Source organism: Anguilla rostrata, chromosome 14 (assembly GCF_018555375.3).
Source record: "Anguilla rostrata isolate EN2019 chromosome 14, ASM1855537v3, whole genome shotgun sequence".
In the NCBI taxonomy this organism is placed as follows: domain Eukaryota; kingdom Metazoa; phylum Chordata; class Actinopteri; order Anguilliformes; family Anguillidae; genus Anguilla; species Anguilla rostrata.
The window spans coordinates 15,926,076-15,947,370 of NC_057946.1; the positions used below are offsets into that span (position 1 = coordinate 15,926,076).

At 39.8% G+C, this 21,295-nt stretch overlaps 2 protein-coding genes and 3 non-coding genes across 8 annotated transcripts; 4 read left to right on the forward strand and 1 right to left on the reverse strand.

Annotated features, from left to right (window-relative positions):
• The first annotated feature begins 322 nt into the window (after window positions 1–322).
• mrps2 (mitochondrial ribosomal protein S2) lies at window positions 323–7,348 on the forward strand. 2 transcript variants are annotated; one of them, XM_064309115.1, is made up of 8 exons: window positions 323–482; window positions 750–857; window positions 1,019–1,148; window positions 1,543–4,267; window positions 5,221–5,287; window positions 5,581–5,650; window positions 5,901–6,307; window positions 6,775–7,348. In XM_064309115.1, exons 1-4 carry the CDS (start codon window positions 458–460, stop codon window positions 2,078–2,080), a joined length of 801 nt encoding a protein of 266 aa, XP_064165185.1. In that variant the 5' UTR covers window positions 323–457; the 3' UTR covers window positions 2,081–4,267; window positions 5,221–5,287; window positions 5,581–5,650; window positions 5,901–6,307; window positions 6,775–7,348. The 2 variants fall into 2 exon arrangements, with proteins under 2 accessions (XP_064165185.1, XP_064165184.1); XM_064309114.1 differs by having other exon boundaries at window positions 6,256–6,307.
• Window positions 4,986–5,119, forward strand: LOC135240248 (small nucleolar RNA SNORA17). The gene has a single exon (XR_010325636.1). It is a non-coding gene; the product is annotated as a small nucleolar RNA SNORA17 (small nucleolar RNA).
• On the forward strand, window positions 5,323–5,456 carry LOC135240249 (small nucleolar RNA SNORA17). Its single transcript, XR_010325637.1, has one exon. It is a non-coding gene; the product is annotated as a small nucleolar RNA SNORA17 (small nucleolar RNA).
• Window positions 5,952–6,078, forward strand: LOC135240250 (small nucleolar RNA SNORA17). The gene has a single exon (XR_010325638.1). It is a non-coding gene; the product is annotated as a small nucleolar RNA SNORA17 (small nucleolar RNA).
• Window positions 7,349–7,689: 341 nt separating the features above from the next.
• On the reverse strand, window positions 7,690–20,925 carry dipk1b (divergent protein kinase domain 1B). Of its 3 annotated transcripts, none has more exons than XM_064309112.1 (5): window positions 20,871–20,925; window positions 15,768–15,902; window positions 11,875–11,982; window positions 11,349–11,525; window positions 7,690–10,832 (listed from the first exon to the last, which is right to left on the reverse strand). In XM_064309112.1, the coding sequence occupies exons 2-5, from the start codon at window positions 15,822–15,824 to the stop codon at window positions 10,020–10,022; spliced, it is 1,155 nt and encodes a 384-aa protein (XP_064165182.1). In that variant the 5' UTR covers window positions 15,825–15,902; window positions 20,871–20,925; the 3' UTR covers window positions 7,690–10,019. The 3 variants fall into 3 exon arrangements, with proteins under 3 accessions (XP_064165182.1, XP_064165180.1, XP_064165181.1); XM_064309110.1 differs by having other exon boundaries at window positions 20,152–20,877; XM_064309111.1 differs by having other exon boundaries at window positions 20,781–20,875.
• Window positions 20,926–21,295: the final 370 nt, after the last annotated feature.

Genomic DNA, 21,295 nt, shown 5'->3' on the forward strand with positions numbered 1-21,295 from the left:
TTTTTGCAGGAATTTTCATCAGGGACCAAGTACTCATTCTCTGATATAAACGAATATGTCTAGATTTAAGACAAAACGTCGTTTTAATACATAGCACGTTTGCATGTTGCTTTCTTAGTATTATATGTTGTGTTGTAAAACAGTTAATTACAGAAAATCCTCTTACATTACATTCACTTAGCGTCTGCTCTTGTCCAGTTCTTCGCTATGAAGTCATTTTCCAAAACAAAAATGCACAGCTCTACTTAGTTTTATATGCACTGCTTTGGAAGAGTTTAAATAAAGTTGTACATGTACCGGAAATATCGTCGACATTACGAAATACGTAGGGTTGGTGGGTGCTGAAGTCCAATTTTGAGCATGAGTTCTACGTGTAAACCGCATTTAAATTAGCTATGGACTACATATACCATACTGGCGCTGCCGTTTAACCCAAGGTGGGAAGAAGGAGATCGGCATGGCATCAGGGCATCTCGCAAAAGGTGAAATTGTTTTATTAACATTATTGTTTCACAAATAGAGTTAAATGATTGCTAAGTTAATGAATAGGCTACTTACGTTAATTCTTTCCTTTCGTTTCTGTCTTATTCGATTAGGCACTGGACTGTAGAATCCACTGGCTATATCGGAAAATTATATATTAGCCGGCGACATTTTACTTGATATGAAGCGAGAGTAGTTAGACTATTAGTGACTGCAGATTATAAGTACATGCTAACATGATCTGGATATTTTTGTGCATATTTCAGCCTTACGGGTTGGCTGCCGTAGACCCTTCTCGGTCATACACGTTCACAGCCGTATGCATGGGACTGCGGTTGTCGCGCAAACTCATGACGTGCAGAATGACAGCAGAGGTAAAGATTTGGAATCATTGCCCTTTCTGTGTTATTAGTGTTTAAAATAAAGTTGATTTAATGTTCTGTTAAATAGTAATCCTGTGATAATAAATATTGTAATTAGACCTTTAGTTTGTACTTGTCAGGTTATCACCTCTTTGTTGAAATTCTGTCCTTAGGTGTAAACGACAAGATTCTCACCCAGCCCTTGAAGCACCCTGACTACTTCCGCCTGTCAGAACTGTTTTCCCTAAAGGACCTATTTGAGGCTAGGGTTCACCTTGGCCACAAAAGAGGCTGCAGACATAGGTATGGTGAGACTGAGTGAGCTTTACTTTTTCATGTTCGTTCTGTGCATTGCATTCATGTATTAAAATAGCATACCACTAGTGTTTGTTATTCATACTTGTAGTATTTCATACATTGTATTGACCAATTAATTGTCAGTACTACAATTAACATAAATAGTAGCAGTAGTAGATGTTCTGATAGCAGTAGTTGTGTACTTTTGACATCATTATCCATGTTTATTAATGCTATATATCTTAATGCTACTGTTTCGATTCACTTTCAGTTTAAACCATCCAGTTTACTGTACATGTACAAGTTTTAATATAATGTATTGATTGTAACACAAATTAAACTGTAAAAATTCCATCAGTTCAGAAACTGTCATTATAGTTGGGTGTATGTTCTCCCCCAGGTTAATGGAGCCATACTTATTTGGTTGTCGGCTGGAGCAGGACATTATTGACCTAGATAAAACAGTGGAGCACCTGCAGCAAGCGCTCAACTTCACCGCCCATGTGGCATACCGAGGTGGTGTGATCCTACTTGTCAGCCGGCGCAGGCAGTTCGGCCACCTGATAGAGAATACCGCACGGGAATGTGGGGAGTACGCCCACACTCGCTATTGGCAAGGTGGCCTGCTGACCAATGCGCCTGTTCAGTACGGCCCAGGCGTCCGTCTCCCTGACCTTATAATCTTCCTCTCCGCCCTCAATAATGTATTCCAGCAGCATGTCGGCATCCGAGATGCCGCAAAAATGAACATCCCTACTGTGGGTGTGGTGGACTCTGATTGCAACCCTAGCCTGGTTACCTTCCCTATCCCTGGCAATGACGACTCGCCCTCCTCCGTGGAGCTCTACTGCAAGCTTTTTAAGATGACCATTAACCGTGCCAAGGACAAAAGGAAGCAGATGGAGTTGTTACAAGGCCTCGTCAGCCCTAGCTCATGAGAATGTGGGCCTCCTGTGTAGATTCACTCAGTAACCCAAAACTCACTCACCTTTAGTGACTCGAAAAGAGAGGCCCTGTGCTGGCTGTCCTAGAGGCCGTGTTATGTCCAGTCTTGAGCATTTCCTTTCATTTCCTGTTTGAATAAGACTGCATTACATAGGATGGAATGATATGATAAAAAGCAGTGATATAATGATGTAACTTATATTATTGTACATTATGTGCGGAAAGGTTTACTGCTGTTGTTTGCATATCAGCTTCTTATTATGTCAGCTGTCCTGAATCAGAACTCAACAGGTTAATTTTAATTAACCATTTCTGTATCCGGTCTTTTCATTGTTTTGTGATTTAGTTGCTTTAAATGCATGTTGATTAAATATTACTTGTGCGTCACGGAAACAAAAAATAAAATATAATTAAAAGCTGTGTAATTGGGACCTTTAGCATGTCAAAACAAAATTATTAGTTCTAAGCCTTGTCTACTAATTATTTGCAGTTTTTTTAATAATAATTTTTCAAAAAATTAGTACTCCATTCATCAGCTAAATGTTACTATATAGGTGTTTTTTAAGGGGTGCACTTGCAGATGGAACTGTGTAATGTTTTGTCATTGTTAAGATTTAATGAAGATGCTCATTTTTGAAAAACCACACAATATCTTCCATTATTTTAGTTATTTTTAATTTCAGTTTGCACAGATAACCACCAGTGTAGATTGGGGGCTTGGTCAGTCCTGAATCTGTTTAAATTGTACCATTCTTTGGTTATGTTCAGATTACAGGCTGAAGTGGCCCAAATCCGATTTTTTTTTTTTTGCCTACATTTGACACCGATCTTTTTTTTTTCTAAGCTGTCTGAACACAAAAATCTGATCTTTTCATATTTGGGCCACTTCCAGATGCGTTCCTAGATTGGATACATATCCCACCTGTGGCCATGCGACCGCTATGAGAACGGTCAGATCATAATTCATGTGTCATTTATTTATTTATTTTCAAAGCTACAGTTCACTGTGCAGGTGCAGATCACATTCATCATCACTCCTTTGGTCTTCCTCCGCCTTCATGTCTTCATCCTCAACATCACTGAAGCATCATTCGACCTCCACAGCAAACAATCTTGGGACGTGTCCAGTTACTTGCCTACTATTGAGTATACAAGTTTTATATAGCTTGTATGCAACTTGTATACTCAGTAGTAGGCAAGTAAGTTGTTTCAGACACATCTTTGATCAACACTTGCACTGCTATTTCATGATTCCATGATGGACTGTTTCACAAGCATTAGCCTACTTTTTTTTGTTGTTAATGCTGGTTGTTTTAGGGCAGAGCTCTGTTCACACTTAAGACTACGTCAGATAACGGTCGCTTACAAATTAATGTGAAGAGCTAATGCAAAAAGATCAGATCTGAGCTAGAAATCGTAATTGAGCATTAAGGCCTGTAATGTTCTATTCATGAACTTGCCCGGTCCTGTTTTCTAATCAAATTTAGCATTATGTCTTGCTTTATTCTCAGCCATACATTATATAATCAGCTTTTGAGACTATTAGCCTTTTAAGGTAGATTATTTGTGATTAAATAACCTATGTTGGTGCACCTTCTGCCATAACATAATACAAATAAAGGGGACAAGGTAAAATATTTGGCATTAAAAATGTGGCAGTCGGCAGTATTGACAGCAGGGTCTTAAGATCGTTTCGTCTTAACGCCGTGCACTTTTGTTGCACATGTGAATGTTCACCAATCAAAATTATCCGGTTTCAACCGTTGCCAAGTTCCTAGACGGTCTGCAACGTGCTCGCAGCCTTATTATTTTACTAATTGTAGTGCCATGTTCATTCAGTTCCTGAAACAATGCATACATTTTGGAACTACTACTTGCGGAGAGAGCTCTCAACTGACGCGCAAACTTAATCCATCTCACCATTTCCTTAATCAGTTTGGTAGGCTCACATAACTGCATACCGTCCATACACGGTCCTGTGGGTAGGCAAGTCTTGTTACTGTCCCCTCCCTTACTGTTCTGAGTTTGTGCAGATCCCGATAACCAATGAGGCCCCTTTATATTTGTCAAGGCCGAATTTTATTGGAGGATACGTTGGCTTACGAAGTAGTACTCCTCCCTTTAAAAAGGAGCGACAAGCGCAAGTAAGTCTCTTCGTCATTCGCGGTAGTAGTATGCTGGTGAGTAGATAATTGTGTCAATATTTTACCTACTGAGCTACATTGTTGCAACGTATTTTAACTTATCAGACGAGTTTAATATAGCCATTATAACCACATTAGTTGGCTCGGCAACTGCGTGTAGCCTTTTTATCAGCAGTCAGATCGAGTTTCCATTCCATTTGTTAATGTTGGTGTTAGTGAAGGCTACTTGGTGAACTCTAGGCTTTATATACTGGTAACCCTTTATCTTGTGTTGTCCCCGGTTAAGTAGCTAGTTTCTGGATTTGCAGTAACAATTACATAATGGCTTCTTTAGCTGGTGATTTAAGTTAATGCTCATGACATGTAAGTAGGCTATATTGTTGCTCGATGTGGATGGTCTGAGTTGGACGTAAAAAAACACGTAGTTACTATGTTGAACACGGACGACTATCAAATTGTAGGTTCACGGCGTCCAGAGTTTCCATTTTAAAATTTAAATTGCAATTTGCTAGTAATTGATGTTCAACGTAGTTTGTGAGCACGTGTTCCCCCCCCCAATTGGGCAACGTTCCGCATGAAATGGTGAATTAAAAAAATGAAACCTAGTTGGTTTGTTCTGTATGGCTTGGCTGTATACTTGTATTGATTTACCATGTGTAAAAATGGCATATTATATTTTTGCCGCTAGTTAAGTCTTTTCATTTTAGAAAAATGATACTAACTTAAATGATTTTGCCTTGTGAATACTTGTTATATAGCCACTAGAGGCGTTGCAGTACGACTTCCGGTGTCGTGTCTGTGTCATTAGTTGGCTGAGAATATCCGGCCATGTCTACGCTCAATACCCAGCAAATCGTGGGTGTTCAGAATGATTGATGGCCGAACATCAATTTGACAAGACTGAGTAGGGATTGAATTCACTGATGGAAATCACACCATTTTGATTTTGAAATGCTGACGAGTCTCATTTGTTTTCCTTTTGTCTTTAGCCTCTTTGTGGAAGTGTTGCATTGTTGAACAATGGATACAATCATGAATCTGACAACCATAAATCAGGTAAATGAAACTTCATAAGTTTGTATACTTGTAATATAGCCACTAGAGGCGTTGCAGTGCGACTGACGGTGTCGTCTCTGTGTCATTAGTTGGCTGAGAATATCTGACCATGTCTACGCTCAGTACCCAGCATGCAGTGGGTGCTCAGAATGATTGATGGCCAAACATCTTTTTACCAAGTCCGAGTAGGAATTTCTTGGAAGTCATTGATGAAAGCCACAAAGTTCTCATCCATATTTGGATTTTAATTTGGAATGCTGACAAGTCTGATTTGTTTTGCTTTGCTTTTTTAGCAACTTTGTGGAAGTGAGTTGCATAGTTGAACAATGGATGCCACCATGAAACTGGACACACACAAACCAGGTAGATTGTGCCACATTTTTAAGACATTGGTGTATTATACACATTGTATCTACTGCAAGTTACTGTAGTATGGAACCTAAGTTTGTTTTCCAAGCAACATGTGGGCTAAATATTGCACTCCCTGTAGATGTGAAATAACTCGGGTGGGTGGGGGGGGAGAGAGCGGAGCGGAGAGGAGAGAAGTATTTTGTGTGTTCTATTGTCCAAGGTTGGATAACCTGTTAATGAAACATGGATTTCATAATTGTAGATGCCTTGGAACAGATGCAGTTCAGGACCAGTGTTCTCTACCTGTTACAGTTTTGCCCCATGAGACGTAACCCTGGCCTAAGTGTCGCGGTTATGCTATAAGAGGGCAAACAGAAACTGGCTATAAATGGCCTAAGTGCCCTGCAGTGGGCATTAGGTATGGTACATGGCCAGAGTCTCTGTATTTCAGATGCATGCTTTAGAGGTAAGTGTGTTGCCACTAACAACAAATATTGCAGGTGTGTAAAATCAGGACCCTTGTCGAATCTGTTAACATAAATCCTGTTCATAGGCTATTTGACCATGCAGTTTCTATTGTCCCTTACCAACTACCCTGCTCATTTCTTTTTCATCAGCAAATGGTCAAGACTGGCAGACACAAGCACGGAAGCATTTTAGAGCGAAATGGTGAGTGCATTCTGCAGCTCTGATTTCAAAAGAAGCTTATTTTTCTACCATGTACTGCCCTAAAGTGACATTGTAGTGCAAATGTGTGTCATTTGGTGGCAGACCGTAAGGGGGTTACCCTATGTCTGTTCAGTATCCAGAAAGCAGTTGGTGCGCAGACTGATTGATAGCCTGCCAGAAGAAATGTTCTCCTTTTTAAATTGTGGCAGTAGACTGGGGAGGGGGGCAAAATCGAACTGGTTTTGAAGGAATACTTGATTTCAGTTTCAAATGCTTTTGTATAGTAGGTATTGACATCAAAAATGACCTTGGTTGGTTTTAATGACCACAAACAAGATTCTTTGAAATTAAAGTTTACACTGAGAACATGGATACTTTAGGGATGGTTTTTAAAGCTCAATTTTAAATGCATGCTTTGAGGGAATGGATCTGATTGCTAACTTAATTCTCACATTTTGTTTTGACAGGTGGTGAGTTTGTTTATACTTTATTCTCCTGAAACTGAAGTCTGAAATTGGATCACAGCCGTGTTGAAACATTCAGAGATGTGATGCATTAAACATTTAGTTTCTGTGAACATGGTATTTGTTTTGTATATAGTGCCCATTTCCATCTTGACTAAATTATCCCTTTGATACATATATAACTACTGTTGACCTTCAGGAGTTTAGCTACAAAGCTAAATTGCTTGCCTTTTATTGACCAGTTTGGTAATGGGTGTCCCTTAAGCTGTAATGTAGTTTGGCTCATTGGGGGGAAATGGGGTAGGGCTTTCACCATCCATTTTGTACATTTATTGATGTTGAAACGCTGCAGTGACACTGGGGTACATTCAGGTCAAGCTTTATGTAATCTTTAACAAAGATTGCAGCTGTGGTGGAGTCTGTTTCAATCTAAAAAATAACATTCTCTATACTTTACCTTTCAGTATGCTCTCTGAAATGTTGTGATACTGTACATTTTGCCTGTGTCATTGAGTTTAACCTTTGCTTCTGATGTGGGGAAAATTGCAAATCGATTAAAACTGATTCTATTCTCAAACTGTTTTTGGACTCGTTTAAAAACCTTAACCACTAAGTCTCTGGCTCTTATGTTGAATTGTGTTTGTAAAGAGTCGCCTACTCCTAAAATTCTTAAATGTGGCATTTTCTATGGAATATCTTTTGCTTTGAGAAGGAACAAGTCTCATTCAGAAATCTTCTGGGCCCAAGAATCTTAAATCCCTTGTTGGAAGTTAGCTTTTGGGACTTTACATAACCACTTGATCATGAATGCCATTAAGCCTATTCCCACTAAGATGCATATTATAGGAAACTGCAATACATTTTTAGAATGTACCCTTCGTAATGCATTTTAAAAAATGTTGACAACATGCATACTACCACTCAGTGACCACTTTATTAGGTAGACCTGCTCAGTAATGCAAATAGCCTGCTACAGAAAATCATGTGGCTGCAACTCTCTTTATAAAGGAAGCAGACATATGGTAACCAAAAGATGGAAATGCGGATCTAAACCACTTATGATTGTTGGTGACACGTGTGGGGTTTCCAGCATCTCAAACTGCTGCCTTCTTGGGATTTTCATGGACTACAGTCTCTAGAGGTCACAAAGAATGGTGCAATCAACAACAAAAAAAAAACAAAAACATTCAATAACAGTTTTGTGGGCAAAAACACTTCTAATGAGAGGTTAGAGAATGGCCTGACTTTTTAAAGATAATGGCAAGGTCACAAATGCTGAAATAGCTGTTTATAACAGAAGGGCATCTCTGAATGCGCAATGTCAAACCTTGAAGCGGATGGGTTACAGCTGCAGGTGGGTTGTCCTCCTGTCCTCTTAGAACAGGGAGATGGGACTAAAGCGAACACATGATCACCAAAACTGGACTATTAAATTTAGTAAAAACACTACCTGGTCTTATGAATCTTGATTTCTGCTGCAACATGCAGATTCTCAGAATTTGGTGTAAACTGCATGAATCAATGGATCTTGCCTTGTGTCAATGGTGCAGGCCGGTGGTGGTGATATTTTGGTGTGGGGAATGTTTTCTTAGGCTCCTTTAATACCAATTTGGCATCATTTGAATTCCACGGCAAATGTAAGTATTGTTGCTGACCATGTGAATCACTTTATGGCCACACCTTGCCGTTTTCAAATGCACGTTTCCAGCAGGATAATGTACCATTTCACAAAGCACGCATCATCTCAAGCTGGTTCCACAAATGACAGTGACTTCAGTTTACTCCATCACCATCAGTCCCTAGGATCTTAATCCAACATAATCTCAATCCAACCCTTGGGATGAGGTGAAACGGGATGTTCCCAGCATGAATGTGTAGCTGAAAGTGATGGTTTCAAGTCAGCATGAACCAAGATCCCTATGGAATGTTTTGAGCACCTAATTTAATCCATTGCTGCAATGAATTTAGGCTTAGGCTGTTCTGGAGCCAAAAGGGGGTCCTACCCGTTACTAGATGGGTGACCCTAATGAATTGGCCACTGAGTGTACCTTACCAGTAGGAAAGGAACTGACTGCTAACTCTATGAAATAGTATCATACAATTCATTAGTCTTGATTTTTAATAGTCCATTGGAGAGAAAAAAATGTGAGGTGGTTTTCAGAAGACTTGCCTCAAGACATCAGCTTGGTCAGAAACAAAACAGACAAGATGTGGAGGGAGTCATTTTTAAATGTCCCATCCATCCTGAGACTTTATGGTGAGATCATAATGTGATGATAAATTATGTCAGACAGATGTAGAGAAATACAATTCAACAAAACAAGGAATATGACCACCTACATCCTACTCTGCTATCTGCATTCTCTATAGTTTAGAGAGAGTAAAGATTAACTCTTAGATAATTGGCTTTGAATAAAAATATGTACAGTCTGTAAGCTCTTGGAAAAAGGTTAACACATTATTTCCAGGTTTGGTAATATCTACCAGGCAATTCACCTTCACTGGTAGAATACATTTGGCAATAGTGATGCCAATACTAATGAACTGGGTTCTTCCCCAGATTCAGTCAGAGTTTATCTATAAGCAGCCTAAACCTACACTCAGATTCTGTGTGTAAAAATGGTCCTTCCTTCACAACATACTGCACACTGAAAAACTTGCCTAAGAAAAACTTGCCTTTTGTACAAACACACACATACGCCTACACTTTCTTGATATTCCTCTTACAGACAAATACAGAGAAACAATTTCCCCAAGGCAGAATAGAACAATATATCCAAATAATTGTCTGAAAGCTGTGTCCATTGTTATCCATTTTTTATGGAAACTAAAGGCTTTGCTTTACCAAGACCGTTAATAAATACCATAGAGGCATGGCCCTGAGAAACTCAACAACAGATACACAGTTAACAGAAAACATAATTTATGGTTTTCCTTTGACAAACACTAAAAACTCTAAAGGTTGTCGGTCGAAATAAGAGATTTATCTAGTATAATGCACTGAATTCATGTAGTTCCTCTAGGTTAAACTCCACAATTTAAGAACAGATAATTCTTCAAACGATTCTGGCAAATAACGGTTAGGTTAAGATAAAACATGGAACTGCTGAATTCGTAATACGTTGTCATTTTAGTTTGAAGTACTGGTGGTACAGTGGAATTTTACAGATGCTCAGATGTCTTTATAAAAAATCCTGAAAAGAGTGAGAGGGCTATTAGTGACCCCTCAGTGGGGACCCTGTTGTGCTTCAGGAGTATTTTGTGTTGGAGATCTTCTTCCACAGAAGGGTCTTGAGGTTATTAAGAACAAGTGAGTGGTGCACTTCCATTTGGCTGGCGAGACCGCTGAGCGTCACACAGGTGCGTAACTGTTTTTCCAGGTCCTGCCGCAGATCGGGCGGGGCCCCAAACAGCAGATATTCCTGAAGGAGCTGGCACACCTTAGCAAGGTTGGGCTGCACCACCTCTGTGTTGCACTGCTTCACCAGCTTGTCACAGGTGGCTGTGCAGTCTTTGCCGTAGGTGCAGTCGATGTTGGTCTCGCATCGGCGGCCCTTCAGAAAACCACGCACTGCCATTTCAGACGCCACACTGCGCAGGTCAGCCATCTTGCAGTCGTACTTGCTGTTGTAGCCCACATGGCGCGGGCTCGCATCGCACATGAAGAAGCTGCCATAGGAGCCATGGAATACCTCCTCCACAAACTCCAGGAGTCCAATGGTGATGCGAGCGCGCCGGGGCCAGGCTGGCGCCAGCCACCGGTTCAAACTGGTGCTGATGGCAGTGGGGACCAGCGGCTGCAGGTAGCGTGGAACCTCCAGCCTGTAGAGGGAGCTGTGGGCCACACGCTCTGTCACATAAAGGTCCCCACAGAAGCCCAGCAGCTTTGGTGTGTGCTCCTTCTCTTGCAGCGCCACCATTAGGAGAAATTCGTTGACCTGGAGCAGTGCCCACACCGATTTCGCCTCCGCCAAAGATACCTTCCCATCCTGGTTGACATCAGCCAGGGTGATGATGCGTCCCACCAGGGTCCCCAGTGAGGGCTGCTCCCCCAAATTTGACTGCAGATGGAATGCAAACAACAAAGTGTGAGTGTACCAAGCCCAGTTCCTGAAATGGACACTAAATATTGTGAAGCCTTACTTTAGCAATCTTTTCAATTAGATGAATGCCTAATTAAGATGAATGAAAGTCCTTTTGTGATGAAGCTCTACTATGGCTGCCTTCAACTCCACTGGTAGTAAATTAGCGATACAAATGAGGCAATCTGACTCCATTCAGTGCAAAATGCTGCAAAACACATTGTGCTGTTGTCAATACATGCTTTTTCTATTTGGCTATTTTTGGCACACAGCTTCAACCTGCTGTGTCCTGCTCTTTGAGGGTAGCAGGTGAAATACATCATGTCTGACAGCATCAGCCTTTTTACAATACAGTATGCATCACTCTTGGGGTCATATTGTCATTGCTAAGCTCTGGACCATAAATGTTAAAAAGTATTCAACGTGATTCAATTTTAGAGATTGATTTATGAAATACATCAGATTACTGTGAGTACGAAGATTACTATCACAAACCTTAAGGAAACTGTGAAGCATTTCTCGGAACTCATCCATGGACGTGCCCCGGGTTGGTTTATCAAACAGTGTCATCTCTTGTCGAAGCACAGAGTCTGGACTCCCATCACCCCTAAATGTCTCCTCAATACCACACTTTATAATCACCGGCTTTTCCTTCCAGACTCCACCATACACCTGCAAGCCCAGACACCACATTAGTGTTACATACAGTGCCACCTGGTCTGAGCATAATGATTTTTGTGAATGAGGACAGCAAGAGATATTATTGACATCATTCTATCTTAATCAGCCTTTTACTTCATGGAGATTGGGAAGATGGAGCAAAGCTTGTTTTTTTGTAGTTGCCATGTTTTAGCGCTCCAACTTACTCTATGTACTTTAGTATCTAATCTATGTGGAGATAAGCATATTTGTCAGTTTGCATATAAGCAAAATCTGCCCTAGTATGATTCCTTTCTTGTGTGTTTTACAGGGGTTTGTTACGTTATGCAGAGTATTTGGTTTCATTTGTTGTGTAGAGCACCTGGTGGGTTGGGGAGGTGGACATGCAGCGCTGCAGTGTCAGGGTGTTCTGCTCACACAGGGACTTGCAGGATGACCCGGAAATGATTCCCCTCCTATAGTGGTCACACTGGGGAGAAAACAAAACCAGGCAGTGGAATGGCTTCCGCAATAGAATCACTCTGTCAGATGAATGCCATATGGATTACCTTCTGGGAAATGCACTTTATACTTCCTACCTCTACTTCTGAATTTTCATCCTCTGGATCTGTTAGGCAAAAATGACATTAAGGCTATGAATTGTGACCTCCTGCAGTGTGCTACTGTTGCCACAGCAATAGTAAGCTTTTTCTGGCTTATTTGACATGAATTATCCTACTGGAAGATAGCTCTCCAGCTCAGTTATCCAATAAGGACATTGATTTCAGACCTTGCCAAGCACAATGGTGTTTTATGTACACAGGCCACTCCAATGATATTTAGAAGCAATGACAGCTTACTTTGAGCACATTAATTCTGATAAAAACACTCAGAGACGAGTTCACTCACTACATCCATTACCCAGCTAATCAGAAGGTGCTCTACTCTCACTATTTTCATCAATTGTTTATAAAGACGCATCTCTTCTGGCTTGTCTTTTGCTCTTTTAACACATACACCCTGCAATGAACAAAAGACATTACCTTTCACTCTTGAAATGACCTTTACAACAATTTTTATATTCCTTTTTATGACGTTAAGCAAGCCTGTCTCATCAGGAGAGAGCCACAATATCGGCCTTTTGTGTGTTGCATAAATTATTCACTAGAAAGACAATGCTGCCATTTGCCGTGATTGCAATCATGACCGAAAATGAAGTGTGGGACACCCGGCAGCATATATTTCACTGCATTTTCGCAGGAAACAACACTTTGGACATCCTCACAAATTTACTTATATCGCTGGAGTAAACAACTCTACCACAAGCCACATTATTCAATGCTGTACTAGAGGTAAGATGAACCCTAATGAACTAACATTTACAAAAACAGAAAAATAGCAGCTGGGATTAAACAAAGTACAAACAACCTTACTAGCAAAAAAAAATATATATATATATATATATATATATATATATATATATATATATTCCTTTTTATATAAATAGGAATAAAAAGTGTAGTTGTCATTAAATACTGCATAACCAAAGTGTTGAAAGTGCTGCTTCATTCTCACATATATGTGTAACGCTAAATATTCTCACCAAAAATTTGGCATGTTTTTTAAATGTTTATTTGTCTGACACATTGCAATGCCATCATTTAGCTACTTAATAACTTGTTTTCCAGTGATGTTGCAAACTGAACAGTAGAAACCCATGACATGCTTCACTAACTGTAAAAACAACTTCAGTTGTTAACTCAGTATAGGTAATTCAGAGCTGAAGTGGAATAAAAGTTGACATTAAAAAATGAATTGAGAGAGTCTGTCTTACATTGTCCTTCAGTCTGTACTACAGTGGTCCACTCCACACTATCCTTGTACAAGAGGCTTTTAAGAACAATACAAATCACAAATTCTGTAAGTGTTCTTTTTCTAGCCCACAGACACAGTGGCACGTCTGAAGGCCCCATTGCGGAGTACAGCTGTCCTCCTTCTTATCCTGCTGCCAGAGAAGGACCCCCAGGAGCAGGGTATCGGGCCCATGTTCACCCTCACTGCAGGACAATGTTATTAATCCTGGGTAACCTGAATCCCCGCTACATTCATGCCAGCTGACAGCCTAAATCTGTAATGAGGAGAAAGGCTGATAGTGCTGGTCATGATATGCTTTAGCATGCACTGTATCCAGACTGCACCATATTGACAACTACATGACATAAGAGTCGACTGAGGTAATGGGCATTTTATCGAATCTCACTGACCAGAAGTTGACCCCATCACGAATACAATTGCTCAGGACAGCTGGCTTATTGTTTCAAAAACACAATAATGGCAACAAAAATGGTTCAAATGGAACATTGGTAATACTAGGTTACACTGAAGGGCTGAGTCTGGTTTTCAGCTGCCATTTTCTAATGCTGGAACATTAAACACTAAACATTAACAACATCAGCATGCACCTCACAGAAGGCAGCACTTTACTGTCATCAATATCACTAACAACAGACAAAAAACATTACAAAGTGAAAACATGAATACATGAGTTCTACTGGATATAATCAAAGAAGTCATAGGAGCTTCAGCTAGCTACATAACTGGGGCTTGCTAAAATGTGAATTCTGTGACTCGGTTTAGTTCATAGATGGCACAGATTGATGTTACATTCAAGACATTAACAGCAAATTACTCAAAAGTCTACATATTAATGCAACTAATTACATGATGTCTGTACTGTTCTACTGCAGTTATAATGTGGTGAAGTTTCTGTCTGATGCCTGTAAGAAAGTATTCCTTGTAGTACCTGGTTGGGAGACCTGGTGGGCTTTATGGTAGAGAGGCTGCTGGTTTGCTACAGGCATACATAGCTGAGCAGGTCTACATAATTATAGAATGGTATGATCAAATATTTGTAACTGATATTGCCCAGCACTAGTGGGTGGATTTATTTGTTCATGCTATAAAAAAAGTATCTTAACAAGAAAACTGTTAACTGTTTTGATCCATTTTAGTTCTCAAAGATAACAAATCAATATCAATCCCATGAGTAGTTCATAACATAAGCTAGGCAGGACATGTATATGCACATCTCCTTCTGGGGATTCAATCACTGATTGTCCTGAATTACATCCACTGATCATCATCAGACTGAAAAGAAAATTATCTTTTGATCCCCATGACTTCTTCTGATGATGATATATATATTCACTGTTATAGTCACAGAAACACCATACATTGCTTTCTAAAAACAAATCACTTGCTCAGGCCATATGTAGCAGCAGATACTCTGTTCAGGAGAGTGGACACTTTGTTCCAACTACGGCCCTGATGATATGCTTTCAATATAGGACATCAACATCATCAGTTCGTCTCACATCAAAAGAGAATGGATACTGCCACTGAAGGTCTCAATGACTCCATTGCACCCTTATTTTCAATGCCTTCAGCCACTGAAGGCCAGATGTGCCCAAGAGGCCTAATTCAGCTAACTCTGGTTGCAGTGAGATGGCTCGGGAAACCTAGGTTCCCCAGCCTGCTGTCACTCCTGTCAGACTAGATGTGGAAATAGCTAGTCTGCTAGGACGCTCTTACTCAGTGCTTGGGCGCAGTGTGTCACACGACGCCCTGTCTTCTGAAACTGTGGACCTGGCTGCTGGAAGACGCAGATGGCTCTGTGCGGGCCATTTCCACATGATGAGATAGATGGATCTTTTGGGGCTTCATCTTAATCACCTCACTATTGTTCCTGCCATTCTCATTCTCCAAATGAGCTCAATGAACTATAGAAAAATGCCTAAACTGGACGTAATACCACATTTGAAAATATACATTGCATTTATAAATGGCTACATAGTTTAGTTCAACAAAGATTACAAATACTTTTTAATACAGTGCAATGCTCAGTAAATAAAACAGCATAAAGGATGTAGTAAGTTTGTTACATTATTGTCTGCAGAAATCGTACAGATATGCAGAAGTATATTCCAGTACAGAAGTACAGTACATACCTGAGCTACCAAATATTGGGCTGGGCTACCAAACTAGCCCAGAGGACTACCATTTGCATTTATGTGTTTTTGTTCCCTGTATAATTTTGTAAAATGAGATCATGACTTGATTCAGTAAAGTTGATTTTTTTTAAGTTGAACAGTTGATTTTATATTTACTCTTTCTGGAAACTGCTGAATGGCAGTCTTCTTTCAGATAGCTACTGTCTCACACCACACTTTGGAACATGACTAGAGAAAGCAGCGACAAGAAATGAAGTCTACTTACAATGACCATGTGACAGACATGTCCACGGCAGAGCTCAGAATAGGTTGAGTAATGCATGTAAATGACCCAGCTTCCCACTAGGATACCCAGCCACGCCAGGAATAGGTATTTCACCTTGATGGCTGGGAGACGACTCTGCAGGGAAAAGAGGTGAAAGAGGGCCAGCTGAAGCAAAGTCATCAATAACGTCTGAAACAATATGGAAGCACTCTGGTAGGTTTACAACAGGCAGAGCAAAATACAATTGTTTTACATACTCAAACACACAATATCCATTCATGATTGTGATCTCCACCCTTACTTTTAATTTCATGATACAAGATAATTAGAATAGAAAGGAACAGGGAAGATGAGATGCCACCCTGTAGAATGATGCATCACAACCTCTATAGTTTGGTTGCTTCTCTGCTTCACACTGAGCACTAAAGAGGCATATTTCTGTCTTGGCCTGGTGTCTTGTCCAGAAGGCATACTTAAAAACTGACAGCCTCATGCAAAGTACAGGGATTAGCTAGCTCAATTGGGAAAAACCACATTTCATACACCAAAGATTCAACACTTCAGCTTCACAAAAGATCACACACTTTGTCAATGCTAGTTTTGGTAGCGCCGTTTATGGACTTCAGCACCTGAAATGTGTGACCCAATATCTCCAGATTTAATTTGTTTCTAAATCAAAAGCGAATGCACATTGGGGGAGCTGTTAAATCAACCAAGCTTCAAGTCAATAAAACAAATAGTTCTCCTGATACATGCAATTCATTTTCCGACATATAGAAATAACTTTGTGATGGATGCCCTATGGCTGGCTCTATACAATGAGATCCTGAACAAAATGTAATCACAACCTCTTGCTCTGTCAGGTAATTACATTTTTTCTAAAAAAAAAAATAAAAAAAAAGTGACTTCAGCTCCTTGAGCAGCATGGGTAGTGTGATTTACACTTTCGACCAATCAGCAACAAGCACATGGAGAACATCGGAGGTTGACAATATTCACTCAAAGAAAAAAAAATAGGACAAATGACAAATCAGCTGAAACCTGACTTATAGATCAATGGAAACATTTTGCACTGAGCTGCTGTTTTTCTCTTATCGGATGAGTTTTGAAGATACAGAATTATTTATTTATTAATGTGTAAATGTGTGACAAAAAATATAAGGCAGCCAGTCTTTAGTTAATAAACCCTATTTAAGTGTGGCTTCGGTGGACAGCTCTAACAATGACTTTGACCTTAACGAAGATTAGCAGTGAGTGCTGTCACAGGCAAAGTGAATGCCCTTTCTTCCTCTGACTTCTTCCCCCTTATCTTTCATTCAGAAGGTGAGTCTGCTGAAGGTAAAGACATCTTATTACCTGCCCTTACACTGTGTATGTGGGTGATCAGTCCCTCCTGGGCCCACGCCATCTGGGAACTGTCCCGAGAAGTGACCGCAGTACAGAGCAGAGCGAGCGGCTTCTCCCTCAGCACACAGGGCGGCGTGCCCGAGCACAACAAAGCCCGCTGGGAGGGACGAACAAGTCACCGCATGCACGAGAGACGTGCCGCCGGGCACAAAGGACACTGTGTTTCCCCCTCCCGTTAATTCATCACAACTGACCCGTGTTTTTCACGTGCTGTTATCTCTATGGCCAGCGCCTCCCTCTGTCCCAAATGTGATCATACTACCCATTGTCTTTAGCAGTGCAAATGCATCTTCAAGCTGACTGACCTTCTAAATGCACAGCTTTAGTTACCACTGCCATCCACCAGCTAAGGCTGAAGTCATATTCTTTCCCAGATTACTGTTAATTACACCTGTAATGAACAAACTGCATATTAAGCACCCTAAGCATTCTGTGCACTCGTTTTAAATGAATATCCTAATTTGCACATCTCTAAACTAGGTCATGCTCCAACCATGACTCTAGTCATAGTGGGAAAAAACTGTGGGATAGTCTAATGCCATAGGGCACATGGGTAGAATTTAGTTCAAGTCCAGAGACAACAAACAGTTGAGGCTAACTCCATAGTGTATCAGATGAGGAAATGGCAATCCGTATTCGTTAAATGTTGGCATGACTTGGCATCACAGGTACAAGGTTAACGTTAACAACACCCATGACTACACCAATATGCATTACATAGCATACTGCCTACAACAGCCTCTCTTTCCCTACTCTTAGGCCAGTAAAGTCTGCATGTTTTTTCTATGTTTGCAATTTCTGTAGCCTTGCTTTGCCACTTCGGGGATGGATTTTTTTCCAAAATAACTTTGAAAGAAGTTATAATGTCAAAGACAGTGGAGGAAAAAACAAACTAGATTTTGAACGAGCATTTGTACTCTCCTGAACAGACTACAATCAATATGACAATTATTCCTTCTATACCTTTATTCTCAACATTACATCAATTTATCACTGAATGAAGATGATTCACAAGATTTTATAAAATGTACACAAATTGTGAACTTAGGGCAGATTGCATAATCTATGTTTCCAAGTTCTGTTGTTTCTTTCTTATTGATAGCATGCCCAGTGCATGTTTTGTTATTTTGGTAGCTACTGACATTTATCCACAGACTTTGCAAGAAAAGAAACATCTTGAAATTTAAACAGGTTTACAAAGTAGAGACCCAATTAATTTACATATCACTAAATGTACATAACTACACCATCCAATCAAAAATTGGATTTAATAAAACCAAATTATGATCAATTAGTCACAGTAAGCAATGTATTATAAAAGGCTTCTGACAAATTTCCTTGTCTTGTCTATTATAAGATGCTTTGGGTCTTTTTAACTGAAAGAAGATGCAAAATATCAATTGGTGCTGAAGGCAAAGACAAATTTTTTTGTGCCTGTAATGGTCACATTTGTGGAATGTTGGCCTAATATTTGAGTATATGTATAGGCTAATGTCTAAACACTTGTTATGTATCTTCAAACCAATGTGAAACTGTTCATTTCTCTGGTATTAGTGATAATGAACAGTGATAATCCATACTGATAAGTGAAAATTCTGACAATAGAAAATAGCATATTATTGTAACAATATATACCACTCCACGATTGAATAAGCTCTCACAAAAAACATTAACTTACAACATTGTACAACATTTTTCTTCTCATGAAATGCATGCTGATGTTCCCATGATATATATACACACAACATACACTACATACCAGTCTATTGGTAACAATATTTAATCACATTTAACTACAATTGTGCTATGCTTTGGAAGTATCTGCAGAAGTATTAGTGGTCATAGTGTTTAAAATGTGCTGTACACCATAGTTACTCAATATAACTACACAACTTGGATGCTAAAAACAAATAAATATGTGCAAAAATGTTCAGTCACATGCTTTCTGTTGTGTCTGTGTTCTGAGGAGCTGGATTTCTTTGTTTCACATTTTTATTGGCATCAAAACCACACTGAGCTTGCATCTTCTGTTTGTCAGTAGGGGAAGTGAACATGACGCTGACATAATGAGGGCATAAATTCTTAAATAGACGCATCCATCCTGAATAATGAGGAAGAATGCAACATCATCGTACAATTCATGAACCCTAATTACAATTAAATTAATTACCTGGATATTACTCCTATCATTAATAGACGTCATGGTTGTCTCCTCAAAGCATAATATTTAGAGCAGGCCAAAGAAACATACCATACTCTACACACAAACTTGATACGGTATGTAGATCATTCAAAAAAAAAAAAAAAAAACCGCAGCTTGTTAATTGGCTTAATCCATAGATTGCTCTGAAAACCGAGTCATGTTATAAAGTGAACATCACAGTAAATGATGGCGGCTGCATATAGATTCTACATACTTTTCATATTTTATTCAGATACTTTATTCCCCCCAAATAGTTGGGTAATTTATTAAATTTATTCCAGACTTGGTCATCACCACATGTGTGTGTGCGTGTGTGTGCGTGTGTGTACGCGCGCGCTTTCTAAATTACTAGAGTAAGCGTTGTATATTAATGTCGATTATTACGTTGATCCAAACGAGGTTGGATCCATCAACACAAAAAACAGCTAATTCGACGTAGCTAATAGGCCATTTGCCATTGCATGCTGGGTGAGCGGACTTTATCATCACATAACAAGCAAGCTAGCTATGTACCAATGCAGAAGTGCCCCTTATTATTAAGTATTAACAATAGCTGTTACTTCCTTCATTGGATGCTCATAAATAATAACTCTACAAAAACGACCTAGCTACTTAATGTCAGGTACGTTAATGTTAAGGTTATTGCAGAATGGGCTAATGCAAATTGTCCTTTTGAAATGCGTGTCTTAGCTACCTCACTAGCAAACATTTTAGCTAGCTTGCAAATTGTCATCAAACGTCATCATCCCCATGGTTTTAAACAACTGTCCTTACCTGTAAACCTTTCGACAAGGGGCAAAACAACACTAAATGCACGAATCTTCGCAAACTCCTCGTCATGTTTAGGTCCGGAGAGGCTTTCAGGGATGCAGATGATGGGCAAATCAGTGTACCTTTATTCCAATTGAGTCACATCTCATGGCATTGTCCACGCAAAACATAATTCATCACCCAATTCCTCCAAGATTACTGAATTGACAGTTTCCAAAGGAGTCAATTTCGCCCGACATGCGCATGTGGTTTAAAATGTCGTTATTTTGATGAATAAAAAAAATCCAATAACGACAACCTTACAACACTGCGTCTAGTAGCCTACTAGTAGAAGAAATGGTCTGGTTGCCGGGTCAACAAGCAAGGATTCTCTGACACGCGGGGTGAGATGACAAGAACATCAAGATCCAGCGGGATTACTAGTCACATCACAACGTAGATCACCGTGAAAAAAATAATTTCAAAGCAATCCCTTTAAAATAGGGGGAAAATTATTTGCTAGCTACATTTCTTTCACTAAGAGAGAGAGCTAGTGGCAAATAAATAGATTATGTTAGCAATGGAAGTAACATATCCCTCTTCAGTGAAGTCAGGGTTCTTTTTAAATTCCACAAGGAGCAAACACTAAGTACTGTTGACGGGACGATTTCCCCATCGCTTTCAGATCGCCAGTTTCATCAGTCGAGCTCTTCCAAATGCTTGTGGTTAGGTGTAATAGCTACCGCGTTTGAGTACCGTCAGGGAAGCATCTGGGTACTGCGCTGATACATCACAACCCTCCGTTCTGCAGCGGCTGCGTTTCACGGAATCAGACGTGAAGCTTTAATTAAAGGGGAAGTGATGCTCGAACAAGATGCCCGATCCTCCGACTCCAAACAGGAAAGTAAATGTTCCTTTTAGTCAGTGGTCAAGCGATATTTGGACGGCGACAGTAAAGAAAGTCATCTTTCGTCCCGTGTTTAATGTTGCAGTGGGCAAAGAAACATTGCGTTAAATAAATTAAGCAATCATAAATGCCTTGTAACATGCAAAGTAGCCTATTGCTGAAAAGTCACTGGCCGCTGGCATCTTATTTTTTTTTTTTCACAAGAATACCTTATTTCATAATAGCCTATATATTTTTTTCTTCACAAATATGTATTATGTA